The 16,776-nt window shown below is 42.6% G+C and overlaps 1 protein-coding gene and 2 long non-coding RNA genes across 3 annotated transcripts; all 3 read left to right on the forward strand.

Moving 5' to 3' along the window:
- Positions 1–806: 806 nt before the first annotated feature.
- LOC115776264 (uncharacterized) lies at positions 807–3,179 on the forward strand. Its single transcript, XR_004019437.1, has 3 exons — positions 807–867; positions 2,747–2,794; positions 3,133–3,179. It is a non-coding gene; the product is annotated as an uncharacterized LOC115776264 (long non-coding RNA).
- On the forward strand, positions 3,174–4,871 carry LOC115776265 (uncharacterized). The gene is made up of 4 exons (XR_004019438.1): positions 3,174–3,213; positions 3,373–3,549; positions 4,180–4,403; positions 4,609–4,871. It is a non-coding gene; the product is annotated as an uncharacterized LOC115776265 (long non-coding RNA).
- Positions 4,872–6,238: 1,367 nt separating this feature from the next.
- Positions 6,239–9,145, forward strand: LOC115776231 (CMRF35-like molecule 7). The gene is made up of 5 exons (XM_030723840.1): positions 6,239–6,269; positions 6,351–6,659; positions 6,839–6,919; positions 7,886–7,958; positions 8,531–9,145. The coding sequence occupies exons 1-5, from the start codon at positions 6,239–6,241 to the stop codon at positions 8,571–8,573; spliced, it is 537 nt and encodes a 178-aa protein (XP_030579700.1). The 3' UTR covers positions 8,574–9,145.
- The last annotated feature ends 7,631 nt before the right edge of the window (positions 9,146–16,776 follow it).

The following is a 16,776-nucleotide window of genomic DNA, read 5'->3' on the forward strand; positions in this document are numbered from 1 at the left end:
GTGCCCGGTTGTCTCGGTGGGCTTGGGTCCAGCCCCAGTTGTCCTATAGGGGAGGACTTTGGTTGTTAATGCATTGGCTATCTCTGTACTCTGGCACCGTGCCACTGTTGTAGACCCTCCAGGAGCATTGATCAGGGAAGTGCAGAAACGACTGGTTGAATTCTTCTGGGGAGGATGCCACTGAATCAGGTCTGTGGTGCTGTCGCTGCCTGTGGCTAAGGGAGGCCAAGGTTTGATCAATATTCATAGCCACCTGGCAGCCTTCAGACGGTGCAACGCTACCTTTTTCATAGAGGGCGACCACCATGGTTTGTGACGGCGGCTATTCTACTGCACAGGGTGAATTACTTGGCATATGACAGGCACCTGTTTCTTCTGGATCTGACTGGTATGGACCTTTCACAGACCTCTTTTTTTACCAGTCGGTTTTCTGTGCGTGGAGGACAGTTTTAACCCCTTAACTGGCAGCAAAAAAATCACCTGACAAAAACTACATAACGCCTTCTGGTCATTATTGGCTCTGAAAAACCCATTTCATAGCCTATTAACTGGCCGCGTCTGGTCCGCCGGCTGAATGAAGTGCATTTTATATGGCAGGCTAGACCCGCCCATTTTGATTGACACCTCATTCGGCCAATCATGTTAAGAAATGGGTTTGCTAGAGCCAGTGATACTCAGAGGGCGTCACGTAGCTTTGTCAGGTGATTTGGTGCAGCCAGTTAGATGATTGGCCGAATGAGGTGTCAGTAAAAATGGGAGGGTCTAGCCTGCCATATAAAAGGGACTACAAACGGCCCGTCAGCGGGCCCTTGCCAGTTAAGGGGCTACGGAACCAGAGGGGCTGTTCTGAATTTTATGGTGATATTGGTGAGGAGCCTCTGCTTCACAACCCTTTTGTACAGAGTAGGGTGCTCAGCTCTCTTAGTGTTCAGGGATCTCGCAAAAGAGCTGGGTTGACCATGCTGGTGGATCTGCGGTCAGCTGGGCAGTGGAAGTCTACTGCCATGCTGGCTCAGGACACTGGGGTGTAGTCCTTGCATCTTCTGGAGAAGCTGGTGGAGAAGGGAGGAGGTCAAGGGGGGTCTTCCTGGTTCCTTTCGAGCGGCTTTGGGGGCCTACTCTGTGGGTAATTGGCTGATGTTGCCTCTTGTGTTTCCACCATTGTCTGTTTGTGCTGCACTGGAGGAGCAGGATGAGGAAAAGGGATCACTGCTGTCATTTCAGAAGCCCGTCCTGGGTGACCTGTCTCGGTTGTCGAAGAAGGCTCTGTATGCTGTTGCAGTGAAGGTTTTCAACAGGGGACTGTTGGCTGGTGTTCAGGAGTTGAGGTGGCAGGGTGTGTAGGCACCGGGGTCTTCCTCCAGGGGTAGCTGGGGGTCCCTGTACAAGTTCCCCTTTGAGAAGTGTAGTGCAGATCTCCAGTAGAAGGTGATGCACGGGGCAGTGGCTACTAACAGGCATGTGGCACATTTTGACTGGAGGGTGAGGTCTTTTTGTTTATTTTGTCCGGCTGAGGAGACGTTACAGCACCTTTGGCTTAGGTGTCCCAGGCTGACTTGTCTTTTTTTTTGTTGCTGCAGCAGTGGCTTACTTTTTTTGGGGAGGTTTTAGAGGACAGTCTTTTTATTTATGGACCAAGATATTCTGCAGCACAGCGTGGGATGATTACTAAGTTGAGTACTTGGCTTACTTGGAAAAATAAACTGAGGGGGGGTGGGTTCTGTTAACTCTGTATTTGTTTTTAAGGGGCTGATAGTGGCGCGTTTATCATAAGATGGTGTCTGATGTTGATGATTTTGTTTCTGTTTGGGGAATCAGTGGGGTTTGTGCTGTGTGACTGGAGATGAGCTTGTTTTGGGTTTTTGATGATTCAAATGTTCCTTTTTTTGGTTGGGTTTTTTCCCTCTTGTGTGTGTTTTTAGTGGTGGTGGGGTGTATTGGTTAAATGTTGATCTGCATTGGAGTGTGTTTTTTTTTCTTGGTTGCATCTGTAAGATGATATGACATAATAAAGGGTGTGCTAAAGGTCCAAAAGGTCTCCTCTCCTTTCCTCTCCTCTCCTCTCCTCTCCTCTCCTCCTCTAAAGATTTGTTATAATTTCACTGCACTGATGAGCTTTGCCAAATTTATGTGCCTTTGAAGCAGCAAAATGCATATTCTGCTAACCATCTCCTCAGGTGCATTGGAGAGATTAAGGCATGGCTGTCCACTAACTTTTTGCACCTAAATGATAAAAAGACTGAGGTCTCGTTGCTTGGACCCAGTGATACTTTTAAAATGACTACTGACCTGGGTCCTTTAACTCAACATCTGACTAAGACAGTGACAAACTTTGGTGTAAAGCTGGACAGTGAACTTAAACTTGATGCCCAAATTAACTCAGTCTAGCTTTTATCAGCTAAGACAGCTGGCCAAAGTGAAACCATTTCTTTCACTGCATCACTTTGAGATTTTAATCCATGCTTTTAACATGACTCGCTTAGACTACTGCAATGCACTTTATGTTGGGCTCAGCCAGACACTGCTTGCCCGGCTCCAGATGGTACAAAATGCTGCTGCATGACTTTTAGTTGGGGTCAGAAAATATGAGCACATTTCTCCGATCTTGGCCTCACTTCATTGGCTCCCAGTTCGGTTTGGGATCGATTTTAAAAATCCTTTTATTTGTTTTTAAATGTCTTTATGGCCTTGCATCGTCATATCTGTCTGATCTGCTCCACCTGTACGTTCCTTCACGTTCACTCAGGTCAGCTGATCTGGCACTGCTGGACAAAGACAAAGAGGAAGTTCAGAGGTGACCGCGCTTTTTCAGTTGCTGCCCCAAAACTGTGGAACGATCTTCCCTTGCACATCAGGCAGGCTGACTCACTCTCTGCTTTTAAATCCTCTTAAAACACATTTCTTCGTGTTGGCTTTTAACTCAGTTTGAGATGTTGGCTTTCTTTGTTTATTTTCTTAGGTGTGGTTTTATTTATTTATTTATTGTTTCCTTGTCTTATGTCTGTGTTTTTGTTGTTTGCTCTTAGTTGTGTACAGCACTTTGGCCAACAGCGTTTGATTTTAAAGTGCTTTATAAATAAAGTTGAGTTGAGTAAATAAGAGCTATATTTGCTCTCCACATGCTCTAAGCAGCATGAACGATTACCTGCCCTCCCTCCTGAAGGAGACCTCAGCCCAGTACCTGCTGCTTCACTCCCTCAGAGAAGTCATCAGGTGTGTGTTCTGTGGTGCGCATTTTAATCAGCCTTTATTCATTAAGAAGCATCATTTATGAATTCACTGCAGTTTGTTTAAGTGTGACTCGTCTGTGCTGGCTGATTAAACTGATAATTTTTGCTATCCAGAGTTTTCTGTCTCTCTCTCTTTGTTTAGTACCTGTCCAGCCTCTAGTCTCTCGCCCCATGTGTCTGGGCCTTGCTGTTGCAGACCTGTGAGTGTCAGGAGGAGGGCACCAGGAAGCTGGGGGATGGATGTTTGGGAAAATTGACCTTAGTCAACCCGGCTCAGCTTCTGCCCCGACTTAAACAAAATAGCAATAGCTGAAGAACGGTAGGATGGATATTTAAGTCATTCATGTTAACTTTATCTGCAGAGCAGCACAGGTTTCTGTTTCAATTTAAAACCAAATATGGATATATAATATGCTGACTACCATGAAATTTGGTATCAACATGCTTCAAATTATTTACTCTGGAGCAGAAAGTAATTCTAGTTATACATGCTTCCCTTAGGCAGCGTTATTAGAAAGCATTGCATACATTTTCAGTGCTATGCAGATGATACCCAGCTTTATCTGCAGCTGGATATTAAGGCCCTTATTTAGACAGGTGGATGAAGTCTTGGGGATCTCAGTGTCTGACATATGAAAAAGGAGCATTTCATAACCTTCAGCATTACATATGTTATATTTGCAGTATTTTCAGTCAAACAGGTTTAATATAGTCTGTTTTATTTGCAGTTTAGATAATGTTCCCACCTTTTTTGGACACTTTATAAGCAAACGCTGCTTTGCTTTTGTGCAGCGTCCTTTAAAGCCTGAGCATGAAGTTGGTGATGCAATGCTGTAAAAACTAAAACATGAAGGTGTTTCTGTCACACTGTGTCATAAACTTCCTGTTACTCCAATGTGTCATTTTCTTCCTCGCACACACCACTTACTTCATGTTAACCGCCAACGAGGAGAAGCAGCGTTTGATGAGGAAGGAGTCGTGCTCAAAGGAAAATTACGAAGAGAAAGTGTCGCGAGGACATCTGAAGGATTATATGACAGAAACTGAAGAAACAGAGCTGGACAGACAAAGTGCCAAAAGGAAGAACCTGCAGATAAATAACAGAGACTTTAAGCAGCAGCCAAACCAACATGATGAAGTTCCTGCTACTGCTCACCCTCCCACTGATGGCAGGTAAACAGATTACTGACACCTGATGATTACTGATGTCACACACTAATCAGAGCTATACTGTATATACATACATGTGTTATACATGTTTCATTATCTGAACTAGTGATGGTTGATCCACACATGCTGAGAAGGAGTTCAATGACCAGCTAAGCAGAAATTCAATAACAGGACATCACCACACACTGACTTTCTCTTTGATCTGCAGGTTGTGATAAAGTTGATGAAGCAAGAGCTTGTGCAACAGGATGGGTTCAATTCACCTGCAAATATCCTAAAACATTTAAAATATATGAGTACACTGATGTACTTACTCACAGAGGGACAACCTTACGGAGCTCTCAGAAGGATGTGTGGGAAGACAAAGGCAGATTTTCTCTGTACAATAATACAAACCAAGGAAAGCTCAAAGTGGCCGTTAAACATCTGGAACAAGAGGACTTTGGGAAGTATCAGTGTAAATTTTACAGATCAAACTCACCTTACATAAAGAAATGGACACTGGAAGCTGGTAAGAAATGTGACAATTATTATTATTATTATTAGTAGTAGTAGTAGTATTAACACAACACATGGACTGTATTATGAATTTCCTTTCTATAGTGTATGTATGTTATACAAACTATAAACCATAAGTTGATCATTAATGCAGCTAAGAAATCAAACAAGCAGCTGATGACAGAAGTTTTCTCTAAACTCAGAGGCAGAGGTGGGAAGTAGTGGTTACTGTACTTCAGTTTTCAGCTATCTGTACTTTACTTGAGTGTTTATTTTTCTGACTACTTTTTACTTTTACTTCCTACATTGTAACATAAACATCTGTACTCCCAGGAGCTATGTTGTCCGGGGGCTTGTCCCCCTGGTAGGGTCTCCCATGGAAACTTGGTCCTGGGTGAGGGGCCAGACAAAGACCCCTATGGAGATGCCAACAAGGGAACTGTTTACCCTGATTGGGATTGGGTTATCAGGGCCCCACCCTGGAGTCAGGCCTGGGGAGGGACCTTGAGGGAGAGCATCTGGTGGCTGGGTATTAGCCCGTGGTGTGTGAGGCTAGATATAGTCGGGCTTACCTCAACACATGGCCTGGGCTCTGGAACCAGTCTCCTGGAGAGGGGCTGGACTCTGTGCCAGTCTTGAGTTGCCCTCGGTGAGGGGCAGTGAGCTGGGGCGGGTATTCTTGTATCCCCATGACTTGCTGCCTGTATGTTTTCAACGGTGGATGAGAGGGTTGTTTCCCTGTGCCTTCAGGTTGGGGAACAGGTCCTGACTGTTGTTTGTGCTTATGACAGTTCAGAGTACCCACCCTTCTTGGAGTTGCTGGGTGGGGTGCTTGAAGGGGCTCCATTCAGTGACTCCATCGTCCTGCTGGGAGACTTCAACGCTCATGTGGGCAATGACAGTGAAACCTGGAGGGGCGTGATTGGGAGGAACAGCCTGCCTGATCTGAACCTGAATGGTGTTTTTTATTGGACTTCTGTGCAAACCACAGTTTGTCCATAATGAACACCATGTTCAAATATAAGGATGTCCATAAGTGCACGTGGCACCAGGACACCCTAGGTCACAGGTCGATGAACGATTTTGTAATTGTATGATCAGATCTGCGGCCGTATGTTCTGGACACTTGAGTGAAGAGAGGAGCTGTCACATGATCACCACCTGGTGTTGAGTTGGATCAGGTGGCGGGGGCGGATGCTGGGCAGCCCCGGTGCACCTAAACGTGTCATGAGTGTGTACTGGGAACACCTGGCAGAAACCCCAGTCCACAAGAGCTTCAACTCCCACCTCTGGCAGAACTTTGACAGCATTCTGAGGGAGGCTGAGGACACTGAGTCCGAATGGACCATGTTCCACACAAAAAACATGACAGTCTGACATATAAGACACATTTCAAGTCCTTCACATAATGAAAATCTTTCATACTTTCATCTCCCTGTTTTTTTTTAGCAGGAAGCTGTCAGCAGCCATCTACTCAGAGTGTACACAGAGCAGCTAAAACCACCATCACATGTAATTATCCAGATGACAAGCAGGTCGGATTTCTCTGTAAAGGGGAGAGTTTCACCTGTGAGGATGTTTTATCAACCAAATCTCCTCAGAAGTCAAACAGGAGATTCACTCTGAGAAACACAGAGAAACGCTTCATCGTGTCCATCAGTGATGTTTCCTCACAGGATGCTGGAGTCTACTGGTGTGGGCTGGAGTCAAAAGATGGAAGCTACAGAGTTTCAGTCGGACAAATAAAACTGGAGGTCAAAGGTGAGAAAATTATTGGCTGTACATCTAATTATGTGATGTTGGTGTAATATTTTAATATTTTAGTTTTTTAAAAATCATTTTAAGTGAACAGTGGTGAAAGATAAAAACTGATTCACGATTTCATCTTTTTTCTGAGGACCCTCTCATGTTGTTTTTGCTAAAATCCTTTCTGTTTCCAGAAGCACTGCCCACGTCAGTCACTCACTCTGCAACCTCATCACCCACCTCCACACGGTCAGCTGCTCCTGAGGAGAGCTTTGGTAGGAACCCATGTTTGTGCTCACAGTCACCACCACAGGGCTGAGCTCCAGAGAACACGGTCTAAACTTTAACAGTAACCAAGAACAAAACTGAACCAGGACCAAAACCCAGAAAAATATATATAAAGAACAAAAATATGAAGAGATAATACAAAACCCTGGGGCCTAGACTCAGGACCAGGACACAGTTCATAATATCATTGCAATTCTCTCATTCAGAAACATTACAGAATGATTAAAGCTAAATTACCATTAGCACAACCACATACATATTTATTTCAGAAATCCATACTTTACTATCAGAGGGCTGGATATTAAATCCCTTATTTAGGCAGTCCCAGGTGGATGAGGACTTTGACAGTCTCTTTGACGTATCCTCACCCTCCATCAATAATGTGAAAAGTCTTTTTTTTTCATATGATGATTTAAAAAATGACAGACCATTATTTTAGGAGGATGATGATATGAATCAGCAGCATCTCCACAGGTTCCAAATACTTGAATAGGCGATGCAACACAAAACACGCCTCTCTCACAACTTCTATAATATGTTGTTGACAAAACAGGAGGTACAGTCATTAAATGATGCTGGAGAACCTTTTTGAAGGTACAATATCTGAAAATTTATCATTATCATTCTTACTGAGTTTAAATATCATACATCAGGAATCTGTCTTATCTGTTTGATGATTATTTTTGCTTTCGTACTCCAGTATCTGTGCTGCTGATGACTTCTTTCACTGCTCATGTTTAACTCTGGGCAATTTTTACCATTGGAGCGATTTGATGTCATAGAGATCAGTTTCCTAATATGGGCTGTCAAAATGTGGTGGTACTCTGGACATGGCAGACTGAATTATTGTGAATCCAGGGCGTATCCCAGCTGCCATCAGGCGACAGGCAGAGTGCAACCGGAGCAGGCTGATTAATTATATTAATTAACATAAATTGTAATTCGTCCCACAGATTCATGGCCAGTGATTTTTGCTGTGGCTCTCTGTTTGAAGATGCTGATGTTGCTGTTTGTGATCATCTCATGGTTTGTCTAGAGATATTATCTCTCACATTTTTCATACAGGACATTTTACAGCAGCTTACCTGAGCAGTTTTTCCATCTTCTGTTCCAAGATATTTGATACTCTGATCATTTGTGAACTCTGTTTGGCTTTGGCAAGTTTTTCATGGGTGAAAACCACATACTCACCTCTGCTGCTCAGCCCACAAACACATTTCCTCACAAATGTGGCTCCATTTAAGGAGAAGTAAACAGGCTTTCCCACAGTGTGAGATTCACTGCCAAGAAGCATCGTTACAACCAAGGAATGATCAACCAAGCACAAGTTTCCTGACTTTTGTGCTAAGTTTATTTGCTATTTTAAATTCCCAGTTCGTTTCCTCGGGCTGTGAGTAAATGAGCATTCATGGCCTCCATCAGTATGTGGACCATTTTACTAAAATACAATCATAAACCTGCTTCTTTCTGACTTTGTCTGACAGCAGGCTGTAAAATAAGAGTAATGGAGCATGAAGGAAAAGCAAGGATGTCACTATGTAACAGCTTTTAAATGTCATTAACACTTTCCTTACTTTTGAATTGTTTTTCACCTGCAGTGTGACCCTCGTCTCCACCCATTGCTGCAACCTCCGGGGCTGAAAATGAAGCCAATGCAAAAGCTGCAGTTCCTCTAACGACCACTTGAGGTGCAGTGATAGGAAATGAGTGTCCACGCGGCTCTGACAGAAGCAAACACGTTAATGCTCCTCATAGCTGTGCTCACTTTTATGACATGTTTAGCTGCTGCTTTTCTTGTGGGTTAATTTCTATGAGCATGCTTATTATATGTTTATTCATGGTTCTGCCCCAGTGATTATATACAATTTGAAGATAAATAAAATTGAAATAATGCATTTGATGGTATTTCTGGTGCTGATTAGCAAAGTCCCACTGCACAGTTGGTCCAGTAGCTCCTCAAAGACACACCAAGCAGTCAGCTTTTAAATGTATCCAGCAGGTATATTTGATTTTAGGCCTGTTGTTCACTTTATAAAATTAGCATCCCTTTTAATATGAATGTGAAACCTTGCTAACCAATGTAAGGAAGTGAGGACTGCAACCACACTTTAAATAAAGAGTTAACATGTCTGTATGCTAAAACATACTGTAAATATGGGCTTTGGTTAGCATCACTTGCTGATAAACATGTGAGTGCACATTTTGTAGCGTGCTGGGGGGCCTTGGGTATGAAGTTAAATTTATCAGATCCATCATGTTCAGGCTTTGCTTTCCTATTAAATGTTTTTCTCTATGACATGGTTGTGTCTGTGATCACGGAACAATTTATTTATGCCTTTGTTGAAACCACAGGTATTATTTGGAAATGAAGTCATCTTTATTTTGGCTACATCACCATCTTTTCCCTGCAGGCTCCTCCTCATGTCTGAACTGTGTGACAGCTTGGAAGCTACTTTCAGCTGCTCTTGTGTTCATAAGGGGCCACAGCAGATAACTCTGCATACTGCATTGCATACTGCATCTGATTTGGCACATTTTCTTTTACATGGGATGCCCTTCCTACCCCCCCCCCCCCCCCCCCCCCCAAAAAAAAAAAAAAGAAAAATCAATTTGTGTCTTCTTGCAGGAATCAAACCAGGAAGCTTTTGCTTGTTAGCAAATGTGTAAACCACCATGACACCATGGAGCCTCTTAGGGTTGAAAATGAGAAAATATTTCCATCTTCTCCTTATAAGTGCAACATAAATGGATTTACTTTAATGGATTACACAGCAGTGGGGAATAAGTTTTATTACAGTAGAAGTTTTCGTGAAAGTGCTGTAACTAAGTTTAAGAATAGTCACATTTGCCCCTCCATTTGATTTGCATTACAGCCATTACAAGTGACAATACGTTCTGATACACATAGGACCTTGGGGGGCAGGCATGTTACCTAGGGGATGATGAGAGGGGGCTGCTGAGGTGGCCCCACTCTGGTCCTGTCTACTGTCAGCCCCTCAATTTTAACTGCATGCTATACACTTCATGCATTCACAAACATGAAAACATACACTTCGACATTTATAATTTGGGTGGGGGGTGGGGTGGGCCATCCCACACTGTGAGAAATCTTGGAGTCATTTTTGACCAGGATATGTCCTTCAATGCACATATTAAACAAATATGTAGGACCGCTTTTTTGCATTTGCGCAATATTTCTAAAATTAGAAACATCCTTTCTCAGAGTGATGCTGAAAAGCTCATTCATGCATTTATTACTTCTAGGCTGGACTATTGTAATTCATTATTATCAGGCTGTCCTAAAAGCTCCCTGAAAAGCCTTCAGCTGATCCAAAATGCTGCAGCTAGAGTACTGACAGGGACTAGAAAGAGAGAGCAGATTTCTCCCATATTGGCTTCTCTTCATTGGCTCCCTGTTAAATCTAGAATAGAATCTAAAATTCTTCTCCTCACATACAAGGTCCTGAATAATCAGGCCCCATCTTATCTCAAAGACCTCATAGTACCATATCACCCCAACAGAGCACTTCGCTCTCAGACTGCTGGCTTACTTGTGGTTCCTAGGATACTTAAGAGTAGAATGGGAGGCAGAGCCTTCAGCTTTCAGGCGCCTCTTCTGCGGAACCAGCTTCCAGCTTGGATTCAGGAGACAGACACCCTCTCTATTTTTAAGATTAGGCTTAAAACTTTTAAAATCCTCCCTTAGTTATGCTGCTATATTTATTTTGCTTATACTTCACTCTGCATTTATTCATTAGTTATAATTAATCTCTGTCTCTCTTCCACAGCATGTCTTTTACACTAATACTGTCAACAAGTGCTTGCTCATAGGAGGTTATTTTGAGTGTTGGCTTTTCTCTGTAATTATTTTAGGGTCTTTAGCGTACAATTTTAAGTGCCTTAATTAGTGAGACGCCATTCCCTCTCCAGCTTTCGGGTTATCTGCTTTAAGCTGTGCGTTTGTGAATTATACCACGGAGTCAGGCACTTCTGATTTGAAGCTTTCCTTTTCAGAGGAGCCACAGTATCCAAAGTTATACGCAGTGAGGATGTAAAACTATTGACGAGATAATCGACCTCACTGGGAGCAGAGTTTAGGTAGCTGCTCTGCACTGTGTTGGCACTGAAGAGCATAACAATGAAGGAATTAGATCCTTAAACTTAGTTACAGCACTTTCAGAAAGACTTCTACTGTAATCAAACTTATTCCCCACTGCTGTGTAATCCATTATTAGTTCTTTCTCTCAAGTCCTGAGACAAAACATTACAAACATTTTCTGCTGTCATGTAGTGAGTGCAAGGAGTGAGGACCCAAAACAGACAGGCAGAGGCAGCCTGAGGTGAACAAAAGGTGAGCTGTTTATTTGGCTGATGACAAAATTGCAGAAAATTGATATGAATCAAAAATAATAAAGAGTTAATAATCGAAACTAAAACTAAACCCACCAGGCCAAGAAATACTGCACCCGAGGAATATTAGGGAAGGTGAACAGATCCTCTGAGAGTGATCCTCTCCAATCTTGGCCTCACTTCATTGGCTCCCAGTTCGGTTTGGGATCGATTTTAAAAATCCTTTTATTTGTTTTTAAATGTCTTTATGGCCTTGCATCGTCATATCTGTCTGATCTGCTCCACCTGTACGTTCCTTCACGTTCACTCAGGTCAGCTGATCTGGCACTGCTGGACAAAGACAAAGAGGAAGTTCAGAGGTGACCGCGCTTTTTCAGAGCTGGACAGACAAAGTGCCAAAAGGAAGAACCTGCAGATAAATAACAGAGACTTTAAGCAGCAGCCAAACCAACATGATGAAGTTCCTGCTACTGCTCACCCTCCCACTGATGGCAGGTAAACAGATTACTGACACCTGATGATTACTGATGTCACACACTAATCAGAGCTATACTGTATATACATACATGTGTTATACATGTTTCATTATCTGAACTAGTGATGGTTGATCCACACATGCTGAGGAGTTCAATGACCAGCTAAGCAGAAATTCAATAACAGGACATCACCACACACAGACTTTCTCTTTGATCTGCAGGTTGTGATAAAGTTGATGAAGCAAGAGCCTGTTTAACAGGATGGATTCAATTCACCTGCAAATATCATGAACAAAATAAAATATATGAGTACATTGGTGTACTTACTCCCAATGGGACAACCTTACAGAGCTCTCAGAAGGATGGGTGGGAAGGCAAAGGCAGATTTTCTCTGTACCATGATACAAACCAAGGAAAGCTCAAAGTGGCCATTAAACACCTGGAACAAGAGGACTTTGGGAAGTATCAGTGTAAATTTTACAGATCAAACTCACCTTACATAAAGAAATGGACACTGGAACCTGGTAAGAAATGTGACAATTATTATTATTATTATTAGTAGTAGTAGTAGTAGTATTAACACAACACATGGACTGTATTATGAATTTCCTTTCTATAGTGTATGTATGTTATACAAACTATAAACCATAAGTTGATCATTAATGCAGCTAAGAAATCAAACAAGCAGCTGATGACAGAAGTTTTCTCTAAACTCAGAGGCAGAGGTGGGAAGTAGTGGTTACTGTACTTCAGTTTTCAGCTATCTGTACTTTACTTGAGTGTTTATTTTTCTGACTACTTTTTACTTTTACTTCCTACATTGTAACATAAACATCTGTACTCCCAGGAGCTATGTTGTCCGGGGGCTTGTCCCCCTGGTAGGGTCTCCCATGGAAACTTGGTCCTGGGTGAGGGGCCAGACAAAGAGCGATTCAGAAGACCCCTATGGAGATGCCAACAAGGGAACTGTTTACCCTGCTTGGGATTGGGTTATCGGGACCCCACCCTGGAGTCAGGCCTGGGTTAGGGTTAGTGAGACAGTGAGCTGGGGCGGGTATTCTTGTATCCCCATGACTTGCTGCCTGTATGTTTTCACCGGTGGATGAGAGGGTTGTTTCCCTGTGCCTTCAGGTTGGGGAACAGGTCCTGACTGTTGTTTGTGCTTATGACAGTTCAGAGTACCCACCCTTCTTGGAGACAATGACAGTGAAACCTGGAGGGGCGTGATTGGGAGGAACAGCCTGCCTGATCTGAACCTGAATGGTGTTTTTTATTGGACTTCTGTGCAAACCACAGTTTGTCCATAATGAACACCATGTTTGAACATAAGGATGTCCATAAGTGCACGTGGCACCAGGACACCCTAGGTCACAGGTCGATGAACGATTTTGTAATTGTATGATCAGATCTGCGGCCGTATGTTCTGGACACTTGAGTGAAGAGAGGAGCTGTCACATGATCACCACCCGGTGTTGAGTTGGATCAGGTGGCGGGGGCGGATGCTGGGCAGCCCCGGTGCACCTAAACGTGTCATGAGCGTGTACTGGGAACACCTGGCAGAAACCCCAGTCCACAAGAGCTTCAACTCCCACCTCTGGTAGAACTTTGACAGCATTCTGAGGGAGGCTGAGGACACTGAGTCCGAATGGACCATGTTCCACACAAAAAACATGACAGTCTGACATATAAGACACATTTCAAGTCCTTCCCATAATGAAAATCTTTCATACTTTCATCTCCCTGTTTTTTTTTAGCAGGAACCTGTCAGCAGCCATCTACTCAGAGTGTACACAGAGCAGCTAAAACCACCATCACATGTAATTATCCAGATGACGACCAGGTCGGATTTCTCTGTAAAGGGGAGAGTTTCACCTGTGAGGATGTTTTATCAACCAAATCTCCTCAGAAGTCAAACAGGAGATTCACTCTGAGAAACACAGAGAAACGCTTCATCGTGTCCATCAGTGATGTTTCCCCACAGGATGCTGGAGTCTACTGGTGTGGGCTGGAGTCAAAAGATGGAAGCTACAGAGTTTCAGTCGGACAAATAAAACTGGAGGTCACAGGTGAGAAAATTATTGGCTGTACATCTAATTATGTGATGTTGGTGTAATATTTTAATATTTTAGTTTTTTAAAAATCATTTTAAGTGAACAGTGGTGAAAGATAAAAACTGATTCACGATTTCATCTTTTTTCTGAGGACCCTCTCATGTTGTTTTTGCTAAAATCCTTTCTGTTTCCAGAAGCACTGCCCACGTCAGTCACTCACTCTGCAACCTCATCACCCACCTCCACACGGTCAGCGGCTCCTGAGGAGAGCTTTGGTAGGAACCCATGTTTGTGCTCACAGTCACCACCACAGGGCTGAGCTCCAGAGAACACGGTCTAAACTTTAACAGTAACCAAGAACAAAACTGAACCAGGACCAAAACCCAGAAAAATATATATAAAGAACAAAAATATGAAGAGATAATACAAAACCCTGGGGCCTAGACTCAGGACCAGGACACAGTTCATAATATCATTGCAATTCTCTCATTCAGAAACATTACAGAATGATTAAAGCTAAATTACCATTAGCACAACCACATACATATTTATTTCAGAAATCCATACTTTACTATCAGAGGGCTGGATATTAAATCCCTTATTTAGGCAGTCCCAGGTGGATGAGGACTTTGACAGTCTCTTTGACGTATCCTCACCCTCCATCAATAATGTGAAAAGTCTTTTTTTTTCATATGATGATTTAAAAAATGACAGACCATTATTTTAGGAGGATGATGATATGAATCAGCAGCATCTCCACAGGTTCCAAATACTTGAATAGGCGATGCAACACAAAACGCGCCTCTCTCACAACTTCTATAATATGTTGTTGACAAAACAGGAGGTACAGTCATTAAATGATGCTGGAGAACCTTTTTGAAGGTACAATATCTGAAAATTTATCATTATCATTCTTACTGAGTTTAAATATCATACATCAGGAATCTGTCTTATCTGTTTGATGATTATTTTTGCTTTCGTACTCCAGTATCTGTGCTGCTGATGACTTCTTTCACTGCTCATGTTTAACTCTGGGCAATTTTTACCATTGGAGCGATTTGATGTCATAGAGATCAGTTTCCTAATATGGGCTGTCAAAATGTGGTGGTACTCTGGACATGGCAGACTGAATTATTGTGAATCCAGGGCGTATCCCAGCTGCCATCAGGCGACAGGGAGAGTGCAACCGGAGCAGGCTGATTAATTATATTAATTAACATAAATTGTAATTCGTCCCACAGATTCATGGCCAGTGATTTTTGCTGTGGCTCTCTGTTTGAAGATGCTGATGTTGCTGTTTGTGATCATCTCATGGTTTGTCTAGAGATATTATCTCTCACATTTTTCATACAGGACATTTTACAGCAGCTTACCTGAGCAGTTTTTCCATCTTCTGTTCCAAGATATTTGATACTCTGATCATTTGTGAACTCTGTTTGGCTTTGGCAAGTTTTTCATGGGTGAAAACCACATACTCACCTCTGCTGCTCAGCCCACAAACACATTTCCTCACAAATGTGGCTCCATTTAAGGAGAAGTAAACAGGCTTTCCCACAGTGTGAGATTCACTGCCAAGAAGCATCGTTACAACCAAGGAATGATCAACCAAGCACAAGTTTCCTGACTTTTGTGCTAAGTTTATTGGCTATTTTAAATTCCCAGTTCGTTTCCTCGGGCTGTGAGTAAATGAGCATTCATGGCCTCCATCAGTATGTGGACCATTTTACTAAAATACAATCATAAACCTGCTTCTTTCTGACTTTGTCTGACAGCAGGCTGTAAAATAAGAGTAATGGAGCATGAAGGAAAAGCAACGATGTCACTATGTAACAGCTTTTAAATGTCATTAACACTTTCCTTACTTTTGAATTGTTTTTCACCTGCAGTGTGACCCTCGTCTCCACCCATTGCTGCAACCTCCGGGGCTGAAAATGAAGCCAATGCAAAAGCTGCAGTTCCTCTAACGACCACTTGAGGTGCAGTGATAGGAAATGAGTGTCCACGCGGCTCTGACAGAAGCAAACACGTTAATGCTCCTCATAGCTGTGCTCACTTTTATGACATGTTTAGCTGCTGCTTTTCTTGTGGGTTAATTTCTATGAGCATGCTTATTATATGTTTATTCATGGTTCTGCCCCAGTGATTATATACAATTTGAAGATAAATAAAATTGAAATAATGCATTTGATGGTATTTCTGGTGCTGATTAGCAAAGTCCCACTGCACAGTTGGTCCAGTAGCTCCTCAAAGACACACCAAGCAGTCAGCTTTTAAATGTATCCAGCAGGTATATTTGATTTTAGGCCTGTTGTTCACTTTATAAAATTAGCATCCCTTTTAATATGAATGTGAAACCTTGCTAACCAATGTAAGGAAGTGAGGACTGCAACCACACTTTAAATAAAGAGTTAACATGTCTGTATGCTAAAACATACTGTAAATATGGGCTTTGGTTAGCATCACTTGCTGATAAACATGTGAGTGCACATTTTGTAGCGTGCTGGGGGGCCTTGGGTATGAAGTTAAATTTATCAGATCCATCATGTTCAGGCTTTGCTTTCCTATTAAATGTTTTTCTCTATGACATGGTTGTGTCTGTGATCACGGAACAATTTATTTATGCCTTTGTTGAAACCACAGGTATTATTTGGAAATGAAGTCATCTTTATTTTGGCTACATCACCATCTTTTCCCTGCAGGCTCCTCCTCATGTCTGAACTGTGTGACAGCTTGGAAGCTACTTTCAGCTGCTCTTGTGTTCATAAGGGGCCACAGCAGATAACTCTGCATACTGCATTGCATACTGCATCTGATTTGGCACATTTTCTTTTACATGGGATGCCCTTCCTACCCCCCCCCCCCCCCCCCCCCCCCCCAAAAAAAAAATAAAAAATCAATTTGTGTCTTCTTGCAGGAATCAAACCAGGAAGCTTTTGCTTGTTAGCAAATGTGTAAACCACCATGACA

This window comes from Archocentrus centrarchus, unplaced genomic scaffold (genome assembly GCF_007364275.1).
Source record: "Archocentrus centrarchus isolate MPI-CPG fArcCen1 unplaced genomic scaffold, fArcCen1 scaffold_29_ctg1, whole genome shotgun sequence".
Taxonomy (NCBI): Eukaryota; Metazoa; Chordata; class Actinopteri; order Cichliformes; family Cichlidae; genus Archocentrus; species Archocentrus centrarchus.

Excerpts from the sequence above, each read along its gene's own strand:
- LOC115776231 (XM_030723840.1), top strand. The coding sequence starts at position 6,239 with ATGGACCATGTTCCACACAAAAAACATGACA. Across the intron at positions 6,270-6,350 it reads TCCACACAAAAAACATGACA|GAAGCTGTCAGCAGCCATCT; the intron begins GTCTGACATATA and ends TTTTTTTAGCAG. Across the intron at positions 6,660-6,838 it reads AATAAAACTGGAGGTCAAAG|AAGCACTGCCCACGTCAGTC; the intron begins GTGAGAAAATTA and ends TTCTGTTTCCAG.